At 43.7% G+C, this 22,500-nt stretch overlaps 1 protein-coding gene across 1 annotated transcript in view; it reads left to right on the top strand.

Moving 5' to 3' along the window:
- Positions 1-22,500, top strand: part of C5 (complement C5) — a 52,042-nt gene that overhangs the window by 20,674 nt on the left and 8,868 nt on the right. The window contains exons 18-36 of the mRNA XM_087704763.1: positions 347-431; positions 1,310-1,386; positions 2,755-2,894; positions 4,757-4,987; positions 6,045-6,105; positions 7,225-7,314; positions 9,151-9,363; positions 10,802-10,877; positions 11,485-11,644; positions 12,552-12,647; positions 13,359-13,530; positions 14,480-14,685; positions 15,903-16,055; positions 17,694-17,756; positions 18,589-18,667; positions 20,168-20,222; positions 21,434-21,474; positions 21,518-21,594; positions 22,293-22,370. Of these exons, the coding sequence (XP_087560889.1) occupies positions 347-431; positions 1,310-1,386; positions 2,755-2,894; positions 4,757-4,987; positions 6,045-6,105; positions 7,225-7,314; positions 9,151-9,363; positions 10,802-10,877; positions 11,485-11,644; positions 12,552-12,647; positions 13,359-13,530; positions 14,480-14,685; positions 15,903-16,055; positions 17,694-17,756; positions 18,589-18,667; positions 20,168-20,222; positions 21,434-21,474; positions 21,518-21,594; positions 22,293-22,370 (2,153 nt within the window). The remainder of the gene's footprint in view (positions 1-346; positions 432-1,309; positions 1,387-2,754; positions 2,895-4,756; positions 4,988-6,044; positions 6,106-7,224; positions 7,315-9,150; positions 9,364-10,801; positions 10,878-11,484; positions 11,645-12,551; positions 12,648-13,358; positions 13,531-14,479; positions 14,686-15,902; positions 16,056-17,693; positions 17,757-18,588; positions 18,668-20,167; positions 20,223-21,433; positions 21,475-21,517; positions 21,595-22,292; positions 22,371-22,500) is intronic.

Genomic DNA, 22,500 nt, shown 5'->3' on the forward strand with positions numbered 1-22,500 from the left:
GATAGATGATTAGATAGATCGATAGATAGATTGATAGATAGATCAATAGATAGATAGATAGATAGATAGATAGATAGATATGATACGTAGGTAGGTAGGTAGAGATAGATAGATAGATAGATAGATAGATAGATAGATAGATAGATAGATAGATAGATAGATAGATAGATAGATAGATAGATCGATAGATAATGATAGGGTTATGCAGGGGGATAATGCAGGGCAATAGATTCTTGGCAGTAGGTGGCCTTTAGACTAATTTCCTGTATGAAAATAATAATGGTTCCTCCTCCTCCTCTTCCTCCCCCTCCCCCTCCTTCTTCTCATTGTTCTCCCCCCCCCCCAGCCTTTAATGCTCTATTGGACGTGGCCCCGCAAATCCGAAGTTTTTTCCCTGAAAGTTGGCTTTGGGAAGTCCATCCAGTTCAAAGGTACAAGATTGTATAATGTTGACTCCTTAGAGGCGATTCAATCTCTTTATTAAATACATCATAATCACACCAAAGCTGTAGGAGGCAACCAGGCTGTGCCTGACCGAGGGGTCAAACTTGTCATCCATCATGAGACCCTGCCCTGCCAGCGAGAGATTTAACTCCAGCCCACCTTGAATTCCTTTCTTATCTCCCGCTCATTTCCCTTGACCATTAGTAGCCCGGATTCTAGTAGAGGGCTCAAGCTTGTAATAAATCTTTATTCTCATTTGAACTTCCTGGATTTTCTGATTTCCCTGGCACTTGGCAAGGAACAGAATGACAACCGGAAGAGGAACAAGGGTAATTTGGGTTCGGTGGTCGTGACTTAGTGGGCGTGGCATAGCTTGGTGGGTGTGGCTTGGTGGGCAAGGCAGGGGAAGGATATTGTAAAATCCCCATTCCCTCCCGATCAACTGGAACTCAGGAGGCAGAGAATAGATGGGGGCAGAGCCAGTCAGAGGTGGTATTTGCCGGTTCTCCAAACTACTCAAAATTTTCGCTACCAGTTCTCCAGAACAGGTCAGAACCTGCTGAATATCACCTCTGGTCTCGTCTAATCTGAATTTATACCATTGTTTTTTTCCTGCCTAAATGTAAAGTTTTGCTTTCCTACAATTCATTTGGGGCCCCTGTTCAAAACCTCCACTGTGGGAGCACCCACAACTTCTGGAGGCAAGCCGATTCAGAAGGATCTTGAACGTTGGGCCCTGTGTCCCCAAGATGTGGTCAAAGGGCTGGACTGGAAGACCTCTAGAAGTCCCTTCCAGCTTTAGGATTCTATGGTTCGATCTGCGCTAAAACTAATAAACCAGCTCTTGTTTTTATATCAACTGCAGGTCCAAGAATCTGCCAGTCATCCTGCCTGATTCTCTAACTACCTGGGAAATACAAGGTGTTAGCATTTCGGATAAAGGTATGTAAAATAATTGATTTATACCGTGTGTTTTTTGAAAAGAGAGCAATAGTCCCCCTATTCAATAGCTCTTCAGAGCCTTGAACCCTAGCTGGAGTAGATTTTAACCCCCAAATTTTACTGTTTACTTTCCTATGGTAAAAAGCTGGGTTTTAATGGTAACCTAGTACAATCATGATTTAGCCTGCCCATTACAGTGATAAGCCATAAAGTGGTCGCACAGTGGGTCAGCATGTGACTGACCCAATGTTATGACCTTTTGGGAGGGCAGTCGTAAATAGAATAGAATGATTGAACACACAAGGAATTTGTCTTTGGTGCAGATGCTCTCCGTGTACATAAAGAAAAATAAAATAGAATACATTCATCAAGAATCATTGTTGATAGTTGATAGTCATAGGGTACAAATAAGCAATCAGGAAACAATCAATATCAATATCAATCGTAAGGATACAAGCAGCAAAGTTGCAGTCCTGCAGTCATAAGTGGGAGGAGATGGGTGATAGGAATGATGAGAAGACTAATAGCAATAGTAATGCAGTGAGTAGTTTGACAGTGGGGAGGGAATTATTTGTTTAGCAGAGTGATGGCATTCGGGGGGGGGAATCTCCTTGTGTCTAGTGAGAGGTTGAGTCAACCTTGAGCTGGTCAGGATCGAACTCATGACAGTCGGCAGAATTATTCTGCAATACTGCTTTTTAACCACTGCGCCACCACGGCTCAATCATGAAGTATGGAGATGTGCATAGGTGTATCTTAACCCAAATAGGATAGTGTGTGAACCTATCAGAACCTAAAATAGAATACAGTCATCAAAAATCATACGATACAACATTTAGTGATAGTCATAGGTTACTAATAAGCAATCAAATCACACTAGGAAACAAACAAAACAATATAAATTGGAAAGATATAAGCAACATGGTTATAGTCACAAGTGGGAAGAGATAGGTACTAGGAAGGAAGAGAAGAATAATAGTAATGCAGACTTAGTAAATAGTGTGACAGTGTTGAGGATAATAGTTGTTTAGCAGAGTGATGGCATTCGGGGAAAAACTGTCCTTGTGTCTAGCTGTTATGGTGTGCAGTGGCCTATAGCGTCACTTTGAGGGTAGGAGTTGAAACAATTGATGTCCAGGATGCGAGGGGTCTGCAGATATTTCCACAGCCCTCTTTTTGACTCATGCAGTGTTACAGGTCCTCAATGGAAGGCAGGTTGGTAGCCATTGTTTTTTCTGCAATTCTAATTATGCATTGAAGTCTGTGTCTGTCTTGTTGGGTTGCAGAGCCAAACCAGACAGTTATGGAGGTGCAGAGGACGGACTCAATAATTTGAGTTATTACATCTTTTTTTTCTGTTACACACAGGCATCTGTGTTGCTGATACTTTAGAAGTGGAGGTCGTTAAAGAAGTCTTCGTTAACGTCCATATGCCTTACTCCGTTGTCCGAGGAGAGCAAATTGAATTAAAAGCAACCATTTACAACTACATGACATCAAAGACCAGGGTAAGAGCAAGCGGTTAAAAAGACAATTGTGGGCTTCACAGCCACTCCTTGTTTGCAGGGGCGACTTTTAACTCTCACGTTAGACTCTCGTTATAAAAAAGGCTACAGCTATGCAGGAAACATTGTTGACCTTCTCCAAAGCACCAGAGGGTAGGACAAGAAGCAATGGGTGGAAACTAATCACGGAGAGAAGCAACTTAGAATTGAGGAGGAATTTCCTGACAGTGAGGACAATTAATTGGTGGAACAGAAGTTGCCTCCAGAAGTTGTGAATGCCCCAACACTAGAAGTCTTTAAGAAGACGTTGGATAGCCATTTGTCTGAAACGGTTTTCTACCTAGGCAGGGGGTTGGACTAGAAGTCCTCCAAGGTTCCTTCCAACTCTGCTAGCTAAACTAAACATACTGTTTTGGCCTGGCTCATTTCTCAGAGAAGCTGGTGTGAAGGGAGATTTCAGTTGTTTTTTGTACAAATTTAGGCCGTCCTTGGCACATCACAATTTACAAAAATGCAAGCAAAGCACAGATAGGGAGGCAAACAGTACATTCTTCAATTCTCACAACATCTGTAGGTTCTCACAACAAATTTCATTTTTGAACTCTTCATAAAAACCAAACCGGGCAGTATCAGGTGGTGTCTTGCCAGTCAAAATAACTGCTTTTCCAACAGATAACTGCTTGTTTAACTCCCCTGTTATGAAATGCCATGTGAATTAGATCTCATTGGTAAGCTGAGGCCCATCACTTATCCTTGAATAATAGAAGGAGCATTGTGAAGAGTATTTGGGCTATGAAAAAGTTGTTTATGAAATTGGGGGGGGGGGGCTGGTTAGAGAGGCTAAAGTCTCGTCTAAACTAATTTTTTGACATAATTTGCAGCATCTTATAATGTTCTGTTCTGTTTTGGATGAAAAAGCTGAAGAAGCCTATTGCCTTCGACACTTTAAATCATAATTAATATTGAAACAATACTTGGCTTTTTTCTGATTTTCAATGACCTAAACTATGTAAACTACTATTACTACTATTACTACTATTACTACTATTATTATTACTACTACTACTACTACTATTACTACTACTTCCTCCTCCTCCTCCTCCTCTTCTTCCTCTTCCTCTTCCTCCTCTTCTTCCTCCTCCTCCTCCTCCTCTCTGCAATCCTCACTTCCGTCTAGCACTGAGGATGTTACCTAGTTGGGTAATGAAACATCTGCAAGAAACAACTGAGCTTATTCTCTCCTCCTCTTCCCCTCCCCTCTCTTCTTCCCTTACATTTCTCCTCTACTTTTCATTCTTCATCTCATTTACTGGGTGTATTTCAGCTTCTGAGGAGCTCCATTTCCTGTTGATGGTATTTATATTTCCTTTTCAATATACATATTTAATTTTTCTCCTCTTTTTAGTAAAAAAAACAACAACCAAGGTAACAGAAAAGTATGCCTATATAACAGTGGTGGGATTCAGCCAGCTCGCACCTATTCAGAAGAACCGGTTGTTAACTTTCTAAGCAGTTGGGAGAACCGGTTGTTGGAAGAAATCTTTTGTTTTTTTTGCCACTTTACAGGCCTGATCCTGTAAGGAAGGCAGGAAGGAAACATTCTGGTGTTGTTTCTAGCCCTGCTTACAGAAACTGCCTCTCCAGTTAACCCTTATTCCATTGTAACAGCTAAAGCGAAGCGCCCATCGATGTGAGTGACGTTGAGTTGGCCACGCCCACCCAGTCACATGACCACTGAGCCACGCCTACCCAGCTGGTCATTAGGGCAGAGAACCGGTTGTTAAATAATTTGAATCCCACCACTGCTATATAGTCATTGTGCTTTTAAAGATCCCTAATTCTTCACGGTGGCTTTTTTTCCCTAGTTTTGCCTGAGCATCAGTGTGCAAAAAGGGATCTGCCTCTTCGGTGCTGCTAAGACTTTGAAGGATGGCTCTCAGGTCAACATCTGCTCTCGCCCGAAAGATATCCAGAGTTCTTCTATTGTGGTGGAGACATTTAAAATCCTTCCCCTTGAGCTGGGCCTCCTCAGCGTCAACCTCACGCTTCTTAACGGCTTGAACAGAGAAATCCTCGTCAAGACACTAAGGGTTGTGGTAAGGCTGAGCCCTTGGTCTTGGGTGGAAGTGGGAGGATTTGCCACGCATCTCCGTTCATTCTTGATTTTTTATTGGCCAAGTATGATTGGACACTCAAGGAATTTGTCTCCAGGACACCATCTCTCAGTGACAAAGTAATCCCTTGTTTTCCTGAAAATAAGACCTCCCTGGATAATTAGCCCAATTGGGCTTTTGAGTGCATGCACTAAAAATAAGCCCTCCGCCCTCAAAATAAGCCCTCCCAAAAATATTTAAATGCATGTGCAGCCCATCCCCACCATTTCCTGGGTGGGGGGACATGCTCCATGCACCTCACATGCATCTGCCTTCCACACGGAACGGCCTCAGGGTGGCTGCTCCTGCAAACCCTAGTTACAGCACCTCTTCTCTTAGTGGCGGCCGTAAAAAGAGCAGCAGACCCAGCGATGGTAGGTGAGAGTGTGTCAGAAACAGAGAGAACTTCTGGCCCTCTCTGGATCAGCTGATCCACGGTCCATGGTTAAGAAGCCTCCTGCACCTCAAAAATAATAAGACCTCCCCTAAAATAAATAAATAAATAAATACATACATACATACATACATACATACATACATACATACATACATACATACATATATATATATATATATATATATATATATATATATATATGGAGAACTGGTAGCGGACATTTTGAGTAGTTTAGAGAAGCGGTAAATACTACCTCTGGCTGGCCTCGCCCCCTTCTATTCTCTGCCTCCTGAGTCCCAGCTGATCGGGAGGCAATGGGGATTTTGCAGTACCGGTAATCTTCCCCTGGAGTGGGAGGGAATGGAAATTTTACAGTATCCTTCTCCTGCCACTAAGCCACGCCCACCATGCTGATCAAGCCATGCCCACAGAACCAGTAGTAAATTTTTTTGAATCCCACCACTGCTTCCGAGTTGGTTTAAATGAGAGCCCAGATTGTTGGGGGCAGTTTTCTGAGCCTGAAAACCGCTTAGAGAGGGTTGTAAAGTACTATGAAGTGGTATAGAAATATACTATTGCTATTGACCAGTTCTTTCGTTTTAGCCCGAAGGTATTCGAAGGGAGAGTTATGACGGCACCACACTCGATCCCCAAGGTGTTTATGGTATGTCAGTTCAGTTTATTGGAGGAAAAAAAGATAGACATTTCTCTCATTATTTTCTTTCTTTCATTAGTATCAAGGCCCTCAAGTCAGTGTAGGTGTCAAGCAATAATATTAGGAGCTGCTGTGGGTCTAGAGAAGATGGTAGACCTGTATTTGGTCAGAAATAACATTGTTAGAAGTTCTGTATATCTATCTATCTATCTATCTATCTATCTATCTATCTATCTATCTATCTATCTATTTATCCATCCATCCATCCATCCATCCATCCATCCAACCAACCAACCAACCAACCATCAACACACAGAGGAAACAAAGAGTACCGTCACCATGTTCTTTACTGCTCAACTTTTTTACTGTAATAGCAAACAGGAAACTCTACTTAAAACAAAAGATCCAAACTTTTAAATACTTCCATCTACTGGCTGAATACTACTGTAGTAGTTGCATAGAAATACATCCAACAATGAATTCCAACACACATCAAGCATAAGTTGATGTCCAAACAGCTGAATGTTTCCTCAACATTTCTTTATTCAACTTCAAGCTAAATTCCTAGATTTGTCTTCCTGGTTTTGTAGGGTGCAGAAGAAAGTGTTTGCTTCCATTTAAAGACATCAAGACATGTTCCCATGTTTTTAAAAACATCCCACCTAGTTGCAGGGAACTTTCAGCCCCCTTATCAGAGGGGAAGAAAAAGGCGATTCCTGCCCCAAGGATTTCGTTGTTTATAATTTAATATGGAAGATGCAATAGAGAGTGCGAGACATAACCTTCCCCATTGCATCCTCTATATTAAATGTTAAAGGGGGATTTGTATCTGAGAGGGAAATATGCATTTACATTGATTGGCAGGATTCCACATGGATAGAAATGAATCAAAGCAGAATTGCTGCATTTTTATTAAGGGGCAAAAATAGTTGGGGAGAATATTGCACAATGGTGTTTACTCCCAAATCACCCTCATTTCATCTGCCTTTTTACCCCATGAAAGGGTGAAAGGAAGATCCAGGATTACAGTCTTCATATATTTTAGCAGGTTATTTATGCGACCCAATTTGAAACGCATGATGTACTAACATGAAATTTTCTGGCTTTGATGTGGATTCTCAATGGCAGGCACAGTCGTGAGGCAGAAAGAGTTTCCTTACACAGTACCACGTTACATCGTCCCCAAAACGCAACTTGTAAAGACTCTCAGTATCAAAGGTAAAAGGGAAGGGGAGAAGGAATGACTGCTGGTTTTCATTCGCTTGGGTGGCGTGGGGGGTGGGGTTCTCCCCCTTCTCAATTTTGAATTGGGTTGCTGAATTTTTCAAAGAAATATCATTCACCCCATGGAGGAAGGGACGATTGGGAGGGAGAGGCAGGAAGGATTGGGAAGGAGGGAAGGGAGGGAGGATTGGGAGGGAGGGAGTCAGAGAGGAAGGAAGGGGGGATTGGGAGGGAGGATTGGGAGGGAGGAGGAAGGATTGGGAAGGAGGGGAGGGAGGATTGGGAGGGAGGGAATCAGAGAGGAAGGAAGGGGGGATTGGGAGGGAGGATTGGGAGGGAGGCAGGAAGGATTGGGAAGGAGGGAAGAGAGGGAGGGAGGATAGGGAGGGAGGGAATCAGAGAGGAAGGAAGGGGGGATTGGGAGGGAGGATTGGGAGGGAGGAGGAAGGATTGGGAAGGAGGGAAGGGAGGGAGGATTGGGAGGGAGGGAGTCAGAGAGGAAGGAAGGGGGGGATTGGGAGGGAGGATTGGGAGGGAGGAGGAAGGATTGGGAGGGAGGGGAGGGAGGATTGGGAGGGAGGGAATCAGAGAGGAAGGAAGGGGGATTGGGAGGGAGGATTGGGAGGGAGGCAGGAAGGATTGGGAAGGAGGGAAGAGAGGGAGGGAGGATAGGGAGGGAGGGAATCAGAGAGGAAGGAAGGGGGATTGGGAGGGAGGAGGAAGGATTGGGAGTGAGGGAGAGGGGAAGGAAGGATTGGGAGGGAGAGAGGAAAGAAGAAAGGATTGGGAGGGAGGGAAAGAGAGAGAGGAAGGAAGGATTGGGAGGGAGGGAGATAGAGAGAGAGCAAGGAAGGATTGGGAAGGAGGGAGAGAGGAAGGAAGATAGGATTGGGAGGTAGGATTGGGAGGGAGGGAGGAACAAAGAAAGGATTGGGAGGGAGGGAGGGAGAGAGGAAGGAAAGATTGGGAGGGAGAGAAGAAGGAAGGAAGGATTGGGAGAGAGGGAGAGAGGAAGGAAGATAGGATTGGGAGGTAGGATTGGGAGGAAGGAACAAAGAAAGGATTGCGAGGGAGGGAGAGAGGAAGGAAAGATTGGGAGGGAGAGAGAGAGGAAGGAAGGGTTGGGAGGGAGAGAAGAAGGAAGGAAGGATTGGGAGGGAGGGAGAGAGGAAGGGCGATAGGATTGGGAGGTAGGATTGGGAGGGAGGGAGAGAGGAAGGAAAGATTGGGAGGGAGAGAAGAAGGAAGGAAGGATTGGGAGGGAGGGAGAGAGGAAGGAAGATAGGATTGGGAGGTAGAATTGGGAGGGAGGAACAAAGAAAGGATTGGGAGGGAGGGAGAGAGGAAGGAAAGATTGGGAGGGAGAGAAGAAGGAAGGAAGGATTGGGAGAGAGGGAGAGAGGAAGGAAGATAGGATTGGGAGGGAGGATTGGGAGGGAGGAACAAAGAAAGGATTGGGAGGGAGGGAGGGAGAGAGGAAGGAAAGATTGGGAGGGAGAGAGAGAGAGGAAGGAAGGATTGGGAGGGAGAGAAGAAGGAAGGAAGGACTGGGAGGGAGGGAGCAGGAAAGAAGGAAGGAAAAAAGAGCCCAGTGCAACTGGAGTGAAAACCTTGAGCTACTTATACTCCTCCCCTCACTCCACCTGTCCATCTGCAATTGGCTGCATGCGTAGCCTGAGCCACCGAAATGACCAATCCATTAATAAAGCCAAATCAGTTTTAAAAACCGCACCTCTTGTGGTTTCCCTTCCCTCTCTTTCCTTTTCCTCTCTCCCCCTTTCCGCATCCCTTTTCTTCCTTCCTTCCTTCCTTGGTTCCCCACCTTCCCAGGCAACCTGCTGGGCGATGTCATCCAGGCTGCCTTGAAGCCCGAAGCCCTGAAGCTGCTCACTGACCTTCCCCAAGGCAGCGCCGAAACAGAATTGATGAATATCATCCCCGTGTTTTATGTGTACGATTACCTGGAAAGGACCGACTCTTGGAACATCTTTGGCTCGGGAAGAACCCAGTCCGAATTTACCTTGTTGAGGAAGTTGAAGACGGGTAAAGTAGCATCTTTCGAGCTATGAATCTGCCAGCGCTGTTGATAGAAATGTCCGCGGGATGCCCATAAATCTCCTATTCAAGGATGAAACTTTGCATTAAGGCTTGTTCGGTTTTGATTGATAGACAACAGATTTCTGCTCTGATCCAGGCTTCTTTAAAAAGCATGAAGCAGAGTCTTGGTCCCTCTTTTATTGACATGACTTGTGAGTTCCTTTCATTCACAGTCCGCAAGGCTTAGCAAACAGACTTTCAGAGGAATGTTTATCCACACGAACCTTATCTCGCTTGGAGAGCTGCCAGATAACTAGTTTCCAAACGCAGGGTGGACGTTTTATGTCCAATGTTCATGTTAAAAATAAATGTGTTATTTGTTGTTGTACACACGGTTCCCCCCCCCCACGTGTTGTTTGGTTGTTTTATTGGCAGTTTCTTTTTCTTCTTATTTCTCTTTTTGTATTTGAACTTTGGAGATAAATAAAACACACACACACACACACACATATACATATATATATATACACACACAAATACACACACACATATATATATTTATCAGCACAAATAAAAACACACACACATATATATATACATACATACATACATACATACATACATACATATATATATATATATATATATATATATATATATATATATACACACACACACACACACACACTACATACATACATACATACATACATACATACATACATACATACATACATACATATATATTGTGTCACAACCCCTGGTATGCCCAAATATGGGAGAAGGCATACTGCTTCCCTTCTCTGTCTATCGGCTCACCCCAGGAGACCATCCAGGTCTGATAAGAGCTAAATAGCTTGAAATAGATCTATACTAGTCTCCCTTTATTTATTTATCAGCACAAATGCAACACAAATGTAACAAAGGCAACAGTAAAAATAATGGCTTTCTGTCGTGATGGTCTCTTGTGATGAGCCGATAGACAGAAAAAGGAAGCAGTCTCCTTCCTCCCATATTTGGGCATACCAGGGATTGTGACACTAAATAGATACCTATTTCCCTGGCTCAGCTGATAAAGGAGGAGAACCTTGTGGCTTAGTGGTTAACACAACTGCCTAATATGTAATACAGCACAGGTTCAAATCCCAGTAAGGGTATGGCTAACTGATGAGAGCTAAATAGCTTGAAATAGATCTATATTAGTCTCCCTTTATTTATTTATCAGCACAAATGCAACACACACACACACACACACACACACTAGGCCTGTTAAAGTTGTCTGAAGTTGCCATATCCGTCTCCTCTCAAACTTTGAGATCATTTCTGCATCCTTTACAATGTCTCCATGAGCTATGAAGGGAAGTCACCAAGCTCTTTGCCTTTTAAGATGTGAATGAATTCTTAGAGAAGTGTTTTTTTTAAAAGAAAATATTTTATTTCTCAGGAATCATCAGTGTCCTGTCTTTTCAAACGCAAGATTTCTCTTACAGCATGTGGAAGGATGGTGAAGCTAGCACCTGGTAAGTAAATGGTGTCTGAGAGCTAGATACTTCCAGAATGGTTCAGATATATCACATTAAAAAAAAATGGCTGTTCGTGTGTGTCTACGTTCCAGAATAACTCTGGAACGCCTCAAGCAATTTCAAACAAAATTGGTACACAGATGACTTTCTCTCTGGAAACAAATACTGTGGGGGTAAGACACCCCTAACACACTCAGGGTGCGTGTTCCGTTAAGATACAGCCTGTTGTGCCTTAAAATGGCTTCTATTGTACTGCTGTAAAGTGGCTTCTACTGTACAGCGCAGTGGAGTTGCCACGGTAATGATTTCACAGTACTCCACAAGGGGAAAAATCCAATATTAGAAATTTCCCCCTATAAATAAATACCCAGGGAATGCCAGATTATCAACTAGTATCACATAAAACAGGGGAAACATCCAGAAAATAAACATAATCCTGTTAAATCTGCCTTTATTTCTGTGTGCATGTGTGTCTTATATTTTTTCCTGCCTCGTGATACGGGATTACTTTCAAATTTCTTGGTTTCCTGTTTGTTCTTGGGTGTCTTGAAATATCTCTCCAAATCTGGGGAAGGAACTCAATTTTATCTTTTGGTCTTGGCAGGATTACTGCGTTTATCCTAAAGGTTTTTGGACAGGTTCGGCGATATATGCCTGATCAGTTTGGTACGGTGTGTATGTCTCTGACTTGGTTGATTGACATCTGTCAAATGGACGATGGATCTTTCAGGGAAGTCTCAAATTACAAACCCATAGCCCTTCAGGTATGGAAATGGACTAAGAATTAAACCCAATTAAGATTTATCTATTGGTCTGCTGACTGTTCTGACTGAGGCTTCCCGAGAGCCTGAAGCCAACTCCTGGTCCCGACAAAAAACCCTTTTATTAGCTGACTGTGAATTCTGCTCATTCACATCCAGCAAAGTCTTTCAAGGGAGGATTTACGGTCACAGACCTTATCTGGCTTGGAGAGCTGCCAGGCCGATCTCTGCAGAACTTGGCAAGGAGTCTCGGAGAGTCAGGAACCAATGAAGCGAACTAATGCAAACTCTCCTGCAAACTCCACTCCCCTTTCGCTCCTCTTTTATTTCCTCTGGGAGGGGCCATTCATCGTCCACCTGTGGCCTTCCTCCCAACTCAACCCCTGTTCTTTAGCTGTTCCCTTCGTCTGGCCATTCTGCGCATGCACACACTGGGAACAGGCTCCAGCTGTTCTTCTGCCTCACTGATGTCTGACAGTTGATAACTGGCATAGGACTCTGGCCCCCTCTCTGCCTCCGACACAGAGCCCTCCTCAAAGCCTGTTCTGTGTATTGAAGATTGATATGGATTAATTTCTGTAACTTGTGGTATGACGGGAATTAAGAATCAAGAGAATCAGGGGTGGTATTCAGCCAGTTGGGACCAGTTCACCCGAACCAGTAGTAGAAATTGCGGGCGGACCAGCCCACCCCCCCCCCCAGCTCCATGCCATCCTATTTAGGCATGTTTTCAAGCCAAAGCGCATGCGAGGAAGGCTGAGCGCATGCGTGGATGGGAAGTGTGTGAGCGAACCAAGGGCATGCACACGCAAGCTTACAATTGCTAACCAGTGGGGAAAGTAATGCCACCCCTGAAGCGAATGATATTTTTTTTAACCCTAACCCTTAACTTATTTGCTGCTTTTCAAAGGGTACATTACAGGACCAGGAGAGAGAAAACCGTCTGTATCTCACAGCCTTCACCCTGATTGCCTTTTCAGAATATAAAAAACCGTGTCCCTTCCAGGTAGGTGTGTCTGCTTTCCACTTATTAGTAACACCGCCACTATCATGTGGTGGTCAAATCTCCATACCCTTTTTGACGGGACTTTATACTCAGAGGTTGTAAGCGTGTTCAGCTCTGCTTCAGTTTGGCCCTTGCAATGAGAAGCAGATGGTGATGACTAGAGCCGAGGTGGTGCAGTGGTTAAATGCAGCACTGCAGGCTACTTCAGCTGACTGCTAGTTCTGCAGTTCGGCTGTTCAAATCTCACCGGCTCAGGGTTGACTCAGCCTTCCATCCTTCCGAGGTGGGTGAAATGAGGACCCGGATTGTTGTTGGGGGCAATATGCTGACTCTGTAAACCGCTTAGAGAGGGCTGAAAGCCCTATGAAGCAGTATATAAGTCTAACTGCTATTGCTATTGTTGGACTATTGGATTCCGATTAAAGATGGGAGCGTAGGAGAAGGAATGACACAACCTGGATGGGGAGAGGGCGGTGTTAAAAGAGGAATCAGTCTAGAATCCCTACATAAGGTAAAGGTAAAGGTTTCCCTCGCACACATATGCTAGTTGTTCCCAACTCTAGGGGGCGGTGCTTATTTCTGTTTCAAAGCCGAAGAGCCAGCACTGTCCGAAGACATCTCGATGGTCATGTGGCCGGCATGACTCAATGCGCACGGAGCACTGTTATCTTCCCATCAAAGGTGGTTCCTATTTTTCTACTTCCTTTACAGAAATTTGCAGATGCTGAAAACAAAGCTGTGAATTATTTGTTGCAAAACATTGCGCAGTCGCAAAACACCTTTGTCTTAGCCATCGTGACTTATGCTCTCACTCAAGCAAAGATCAACCACCCTGACCTCCACTCAGCCTACCTTCGCTTGAAGAATGAAGCTCAAGTGAAAGGTAAAGCCCTCCTTATATCAACTCAATTCACCAGCTGCGTGCGGTGGCCTAGAGGTGGTGCTCTCGCCTCACAATCAGGAGGCTGTGAGTTCGATCCTAGGTAGAGAGCCCCATTCTCATTTGGGAATGATGAGAATGTATCTGCCGAACTAAAACTCCGCATTGGCGACAGGAAGGCATCTGGCCAGTAAAACACTCAGCTAGCTCCATTCAGTTTCTCAGACTCCACTCTACAAGGGATTATGGACTCATTAAAAGAAGAAGATGATGGTTCGCCTTTATAAACACCATAAAAATAGAATGGAATGGAACGGAATGGAACAGAATTCTTTATTAGCCGAGTGTGATTGGACACACAAGGAATTTGTCTTTGGTGCAGATGCTCTCAGTGTACAAAAGGAGAATAAAAATACATTCATCAAGAATAAAAAGATACAACACTGAGTGATAGTCACAGGTTACTAATAAACTATCAAATCATACTAGGAAACCAATGAGAACAATATAAATTGAAAGATAGAAGCAACATGGTTATAGTCGTAAGTGGGGAGAGACAGGCATTAGGAAGGAAGAGAAGAAGAATAGTAATACAATCTTAGTAAATTATTGACAGTGTTGAGGGAATTATTTGTTTAGCAGAGTGAGGGCGTTCAGGGAAAGCCTGTCCTTGGGTCTAGTTGTTCCGCTGTGCAGTACTCTATATAACTTTGGTTTGAGGGTAGGAGTTCAAACATTTTATGTCCAGGGTTCGAGGGGTCTGTAGATATTTTTTTGACTCGTGCAATATACAGGTCTTCGGTAGAAGGCAGATTTGTAGCAATTGCTAAGAATAAGAAGCCAGGGAGACATATTCTCGTTGGTCCTTTGGTTCTTTGGCTAGGCTCAGAGGTGAGAAGGTTTCTCCCATCCCTTCTGTGATGCTCTATCTCTTGTTATTTCCAATTTACAGGAAACCCTCCAGTCTACCGTTTCTGGAAAGAGACCCCCGTCAAATTCGACGCCAGCATTCCCTCTGAGGGCAACGCCAAGATGGTTGAAACCACCGCCTACGTCTTGCTGTCCATTTTGCTGAAAGGCGACCACAACTACGTCAAGCCGGTCATGAAATGGTTGACCGAAGAGCAGAGATTTGGGGGTGGATTTTATTCGACCCAGGTATCAGCGCTCTCCCTCTCCTATTTCCTCCAGGTCAACCGTAGGAACCTTGAGCATCCTTACAGTTTTAGACAACCCCCGAGACCAAGGGTGTCAAACTCAATTTCATTGAGAGCCGCATCAGTGCTGTGGTTGACCTTGGGGAGACCAGGGAGGTGTGGCCAGCTGGGTGGGCATGGCCAGCTTGATGTTACTCCCCACAATGCTGGCCTGATTTACCCTCTTCGCATTGAGTAGACTAAGCCAAAGCTACATTGGCCTGATTTTTCTTTTTCCAATTGGGTACACTAGGACGACCCCGCGGGCTGGATGTAGCCTACGGGCTTGAGTTTGACGCCCCCTGTCCTCAGTGGTGGGATTCGAAAATTTTTACTACTGGTTCTGTGGGCATGGCGGTGGGCGTGGCAGAGGAAGGATACTGCAAAATCCACATTCCCTCCCTACTCCAGGGGAAGAATATTGCAAAACTTCCATTACCTCCCCATCCCACTAACTGCTTTCTAGCTCCGTTCTCCTGTGGAGGGCAACAAAAGAAGACCCAACCAATCAGCTGGGACTTGGGAGGCAGCGAATACATCAGGGGCGCGGCCAGCCAGAGGAGGTATTTGCCAGTTCTCCAAAATACTCAAAATTTCCCCTACCGGTTCTCCAGAACTGGTCAGAACCGGCTTAATACCACCTCTGCCTGTCCTAGACAATGCCCGCAGCATTCTGCTTATCTCCAGGCGGAGCTGCAACCATGAATGAATGCTTAGTTAGTTCCGTGACTTAAACTTTTTGGTTGATTGGCAGGGAGCAGATGTTCCCTGCCAATCAACCACTTAATAATCTGTTCTAATTTAAGAACAGACTTTTGCGCCGTTTAGCATGGAATTACTTGCCTGGTATGGTGTTCATTTAACGGGGGGGGGGGAGTCTCACTGATACTTAACTAATTGCTAAATCCGAAAAAATTAAATCGAAAGCCCCATGAAGAAACCACTTATATAATATGCTAGGAGGTGATTATGACTTCGAAGGCAGAAGAGGCGAGCCGGGGTGATGAAAAATATCCTTTCTATCGAGATGTTGGGGTCTAATTTTCCATTTTCTCATTCCTAAAAACCAGAAATGGATTTATTTCCCTCCCAATTAATACACGATGTGGTTGCCTCCCTTCTAATGCTTTCTCTTTGGGGTTTCTCCCCCCCCCCCTCTCTCTCACACTGATTCGACAGGATACAGTTATTGCTTTGGAGTGCTTGACCGAATATTCCATCCTGATTAAACGGCTCACGCTGGACATGAACGTCAAAGCGTCTTACAAATTTCAGGGAGATTTCCACACGTACAGGCTCACGCATCACAATTACATCGGCCGGCCTGTGGATGTGAGTTCATGGATCGGGGAGGGGGATAGATGGGAGTTCAAAGAAAGCAGATGTTTGGAGTGGTTTTTGATCCAGGAATTGGTCTGTTGGCCAAGAAATATTATTTGTGGGTTTTAAGCAAGACTGCGATGACCTAGGCATGGCACAGAGAACTGGCATGAGTTGCTTTATTGGCCCCAACTGTGCCCTCAATGTCCCTTTCAACTCTGGGGCCCAGAGAAAAACTCTTCCACAAACCTGTTAACAGCCTTTGGCTGAAAATACTCAAGTCCCAATGTTGTAAGCAGAAAACTTTCAACTATAAATCCAACACAGCCAGAGAAACGGTATGAATCTCTTTATTAACACCAAGTATGCCCTCAATGTCCCTTTCAACTCTCTGGCCTGGAGAAAAACTCTTCCCCAAACCTGTTAACAGCCTTTGGCTGAAAATACTCAAGTCCCAATGTTGTAAGCAAAAAGCTTCCAACTATAAATCCAACAAGGCAAAATAAGGTAATTAATCCGGCAAGATAAGGAGTTCCAGAAGTGAAGTAGCATGGCAGTAAATCAAACCAGTTAAGAGGATGCCAGGAACTCGGATAAAGCAGTTAAGCCCAGATGATCTCAGCGTTTGTTCCCGATAACCGCCCCTCCCATTTGCCTCTCCTTTAAACTCCATCCCCAGGTGTGCCTTGCGAAGGGAATCAGGGCCGTTTCCTCCCTCGTAAGGCCCCCGTTGCTCTCTTCTCCGCTCTTCCTTGCATGCCCTAAGATGAGGAAGGGGGTGGGCCTTGGTCTTCATCTGAACCCCCTCTCCCTTGTTCTACCTCTCCCCTGCTCTGCCCAGCCTGACTTTGCCCTTCCCCAGTTCCCGCCACAGCCATGAATCCTTGGATTATGGCTGGCAGGAACAATCGGGAAGTTCAGAAGTAGGGAGTTTCCCATTTTTTTAAAAACAACAACAACAACAACAACAACAACAACAACAACGGGCCCTTTACAATTCATTTAGTGACAGTTCAAAGTTACGACGGCACTGGAAAAAAAGTGGAATTTCTCCTTCTCGTCCCACTTACTTTTTCCCCCCAAGTCACGCTTTCATCCCCCTGCTTCATGCCTTAGCTGGAGAGACACTTCACAGATCGTGATAAAGTGGTGTCTAGAGGTGTAGCTCTCTCGCTTCACAACCAGCAGGCTGTGAGTTCGATCCTAGGCAGAGGCAGATATTTCTCTCTCTCTGGGCATAATGAGAATATATGTGCTAAACAAAACTCCGCAATGGCAACAGGAAGGGCATCCAGCCAATAAGCGCTGTTCAGTTGCCCAGTCTGCACCCCGCAAGGGATTATGGGGTCATTAAAAGAAGATGATGATGATAAACCAGGATTCTAACAAAACCAGATCTGTGCCTCAAGCAGCCAAAAACATCCAGATCACGTTTATGATGATTTAACAAGAATTTAGCAGCCATAGGGATTAATGATATATTAATGTATACTGTATACTTTATATATATATATATATATATATATATATATATATATATATATATATATATATATATATATATATATATATATATATATATATATATATATATATATATATATATATATATATATATATATATATATTGCCATTTCTTTGCAAATTTAGGCTTCCGTGAAGGATAATATAGACATACACACAGGGAGCAGTACCGGGACAGCAGCTGTGACTGTAAGTGAACAATGCACCTTCGTTTGCAAGCAGTCCTCGACTTACAACAGTTTAGTTTAGTGACCGTTCAAATTTATGTGCTGGTTTAGATTATGGCTGGCTGCTAAAAGTTACAACGGGGCTGAAAAAAGTGACATGACTGTTTTCACACTTCACGCATCCCCGGGGTGACGCGGTCAAAATTCAGTTGCTTTGGCCACTGGCTCCTACTTATGACGGTTACGCGAGTTCCCCTTTTGCGACCTTTCGACTGGCAAAGTTGATGTGACAACCGGATTGACTTCACAAACCAGGGTACTAACTGAAGAAGTGCACCGATTCACTTAACAACTGTGGCAAGGAAGCTCGTACGAGGGAGCAAGGTTCAGTTAGCATCTGTTTCACTTAGCAACCCAAATGGTCGTCTCAACTGTGGTCATAAGTCAAGGACTGCTTGCATTTACATTTAGGTGATCTAAGAAGTGGTTCTTGCATCTAGAACCCCAAATATCTATACATACACACCAAATTATAAATATCTTGCAAATCCAGCTTGGCGGGATGAATGTGACAGAAGGACCATAGAAATAAGTAATGGAGAATTGGATGGCCAACGTATCCATTGGGCTACAAAACAATGATATCAGCGTCCTCTGAGTTTTGAACCCCAAACTCTTCTCGTTAAGTTGGCTAGAAAGGTGCAGTAGTAGATGGAATATTACTGTCATTGATGGTCTTCACAAATTTGAACCTCTGACAATTACAGATATTATAACGGTAACTAGAAACTGGTTGGGGAGTTTCAAAGTCTCCAAATTAATTTGGGTTTTTCCCCCAATTTGGGTATTTGCAGCTGAGAAGCGTGTATTATGTCAGCAGCGTTTCTGAAGACACTTGTGACTTTCAGTTGAAGATTGATGTCACGCTAGACGGTGAGGAATTCTTTATTATCTTCTATCTATCTATCTATCTATCTATCTATCTATCTATCTATCTATCTATCATCTCTCTCTCTCTCTCTCTCTCTCCCTATCTATCTATCTATCTATCTATCTATCTATTACCTATATCTAGCTATCAATCTATATCTATCTATCTATCTATCTATCTATCTATCTATCTTTATCAATCAATCTATCAATATCTATCTATCTCTATCTATATCTATCTATCTATCTATCATCTAGCTAGCTAGCTATATCTATCTATCTATCTTTATCAATCTATCAATCTATCAATATCTATTAATCTCTACCTATCAATCTCTACCTATCTATCTATCTATCTATCTATCTATCTTTATCAATATATCAATATATCAATATCTATCTATCTCTATCTATCTATCTCTATCTATCTATCTCTATCTATCTATCTATCTATCTTTATCAATCTATCAATCTATCAATATCTATCAATCTCTATCTATCAATCTCTACCTATCTCTAGCTATCAATCTACCTCTATCTATCAATCTATATCTATCTATCTATCTATCTATCTATCTATCTATCTCTATCTATCTATCTATCTATCTATCTATCTATCTATCTATCTATCTATCTATCTATCTCCATCTACCTCTATCTATCTATCTATCTATCTATCTATCTATCTATCTATCTATCTATCTATCTATCTATCTATCTATCTATCTATCTATCTATCTATCTATCTATCTTTATCAATCTATCAATATCTATCTATCTATCTATCTATCTATCTATCTATCTATCTATCTATCTATCTATCTATCTATCTATCTATCTACCTACCTACCTACCTACCTACCTACCTACCTACCTACCTACCTACCTACCTACCTACCTACCTATTGTATGTATGTGGGTGTGTGTTTCCAGCATAACTCTGGAGTGTCTCAAGCAATTTCAACCAAACTTGGTACACTCGGGGGGGGGGGGGGATGCTTTGCTATGTTACAGCCTGTTGTGCCTTCAAATGGCTTCTACTGTACTGCCGTAAAATGGATTCTACTGTACAGTGCAGTGGAATTGCCATGGTAACGGCCTCACAGTACTTCACAGGGGGGCTCCCTCTGGTAATCGGAACTACATCTAAATAAAAATAACTGTAATGCTTAACACATAGAGAAGTCTAGGTTGAAATCTTCTGTCTATCACCTATGGAGAACAATCCTATTTAATTCAGCCTCCACAGACAATATTGGTCACATCTACTTCAACGTAGCCTGGATAACACCCCCCCCCCCCAAATGCTAAAATCTCAGTGTCTTGCTTGGCTGGCAAGTACTTCTCTAAACAATTCCTTCCTGGAGGGCCCCCAGTTTTCCAATCTGGGTGGGGGGCAAGAATGCTGGTGTGAGCTGTTCGATTTTCGCCCACTTCGTACTCTGAGGGATCATTAACCCTGAACTTCTCCATTTGAAAAATTACCTCCTTTTGCTTCTACAGAAGAGAAGTATTACCTCTCCTTCAATGAAGTCCGGCTGTTGGTCGCCTGTGCAAAGTAAGTGTGGATAATTCGAGGTGGTTGTGTGTCACAAAAAGCAAAAATGGCCCCCAAATAGTCTGAAACATACAATACAATAGCAGAGTTGGAAGGGACCTTGGAGGTCTTCTAGTCCAACCCTCTGCCTAGGCAGGAAACCCTATACAATTTCAGACAAATGGCTGTCCAATATCTTCTTAAAGACTTCCAGTGTTGGGGCATTCACAACTTCTGGAGGCAACTTCTGTTCCACCGATTAATTGTTCTAACTGTCAGGAAATTTCTCCTTAGTTCTAGGTTGCTTCTCTCCTTGATTAGTTTCCACCCATTGATATTGGAACACTGCCATCATGTCTCCCCTGGTCCTTCTTTTCATTAAATTAGACCTATCCAGTTCCTGCAACCGTTCTTCCTATGTTTTAGCCTCCAGTCCTCTAATCCTCTTTGTTGCTCTTCTCTGCACTCTTTCTGGAGTCTCCACATCTTTTCTACATCGTGGCAACCAAAACTGGATGCCGTATTCCAAATGCGGCCTTCCCAAGGCCATATAAAGCGGTATTAACCCTTCACGTGATCTTGATTCTATCCCTCTGTTTATGTAGCCTAGAACTGTGTTGGCTTCTTTGGCAGCTGCTGCACACGGTTCCCCGACAAATGTGCGCTCGACAAAAGCGCGCCCAACGAAACCGCAGCGACAAAACCACGAGTTCTAAATTGCGCCAACGAATGAGCGCAGAAGCGCGCCGACAACAGCGCGCCGACAGAAGCGCGCTCTAAACCTAACCCGAACCCTAACCCTAACCCTAACCCTGAACCTAACCCTAAACCTAACCCTGAACCTAACCCTTACCTTAACTTAAATCGCGCTTCTGTTGGCACGCTATTGTCGGCGCGCTGTTGTGGGCGCGTTGATGACGTTGTGGTTTTCACGCCACGGTTTTGCCGACACACTTTTGTTGTGCGCGCATTTGTCGGGTCACGGCTGCATACGGCTTGCTCCTATTTAAATGGTTGTCCACTAGGACTCCAAGATCCCTCTCACAGTTACTCCTATTGAGCAAGGTACCACCTATACTGAACCTGTGCATTTTGTTTTTCTTGCCTAAATGTGGAACCTGACTTATTTCCCCATTGAATTTCATTTTGTTAGATAGCGCCCAATGTTCAAGTTAGTGCCCAATGTTTAAATGGCCTGAAAACGGCCCAAAAACAAGCATCATCCTGTGTAGGTACAAACCTCGGAGGAGGACGGGGCAATTTTCCTCTCCCCATGCAGTGATTGACGTCTCTCTTCCTAACGGCCTGGAAGCAACAATTTTCCTCTCCCCATGCAGTGATTGACGTCTCTCTTCCTAACGGCCTGGAAGCAAATGAGGAAGACTTATCTCTTGTAAGTAACGCTGACCTCCCCAATTTCTTTTAAAGCAATATAGTGAAATCTGAATTCCCAATACTCGACTAACGGCTGCAGTTGAGCCCAGAATTCACGTTGCTAAGTCAGACCATCGTTAAGTTGGCTTTTACGACCTTCCTTGCCGCATTTGTTAAGTGAATCACTGCCGTGGTGACGTCAGCACCCCCCTGTTGTTAAGTAAATCTGGCTTCCCCCTTGTCAGAAGGTCGCAAAAGGGGAGTCACGTGACCCGAGACATTGCAACCGTCATAAATGCGAATCTATTGTTAAGCGTCCGAATGGAAATCACATACTCTTGGGGACGCTGCAAAAGTCATAAGTGGGGGGGGAAGGTCACAGTGTTGTTGTCACTTCAGTCACTAAACAAACTTGTAAGTTGAGGACTGCCTGTCTATTTTTTTGAACGGAGACATGTACTTATAAACGCCATGGGGTCTCAAAACGGCATGTTTTAGCTGAAAACCGTCCCCCTAGAAATTCAGGAAACAAATTCGGATCAGAACGTTTTTACAGCTACGGCGATTCCGATAACCAACTTTACGAAAACAGGAATGCTTTTTTTTTTTTTTAAATAAAGTTTTGTTTTTAATTTTATTCTTGCAACTGATGGAGCTCCTCTTCCGGAATGTATCCGTGCGAATCACCTGGCAAATGCCCTGCTTTTCTTTTCCCAGCTTTCAAATAGTGTGGATCAGCTGATTTCAAAATACGAGATAACGCCCGATGGGCATGTCGTCATGCAGGTAGACTCGGTACGTTTCTTGCGTCTTTGTCACATAGTTTTATTTCTCACAAGGCTGGTCAAATAATCAATTATATATGTGTGTGTGTGTGTGTGTGTCTGTGTGTCTGTGTGTGTGTGTCTGTGTGTGTATCTGTGTG

This window comes from Thamnophis sirtalis, unplaced genomic scaffold, assembly GCF_051295495.1.
Source record: "Thamnophis sirtalis isolate CommonGarterSnake01/CBP01778 unplaced genomic scaffold, rThaSir2_p1.2 scaffold_2, whole genome shotgun sequence".
NCBI lineage: Eukaryota > Metazoa > Chordata > Lepidosauria > Squamata > Natricidae > Thamnophis > Thamnophis sirtalis.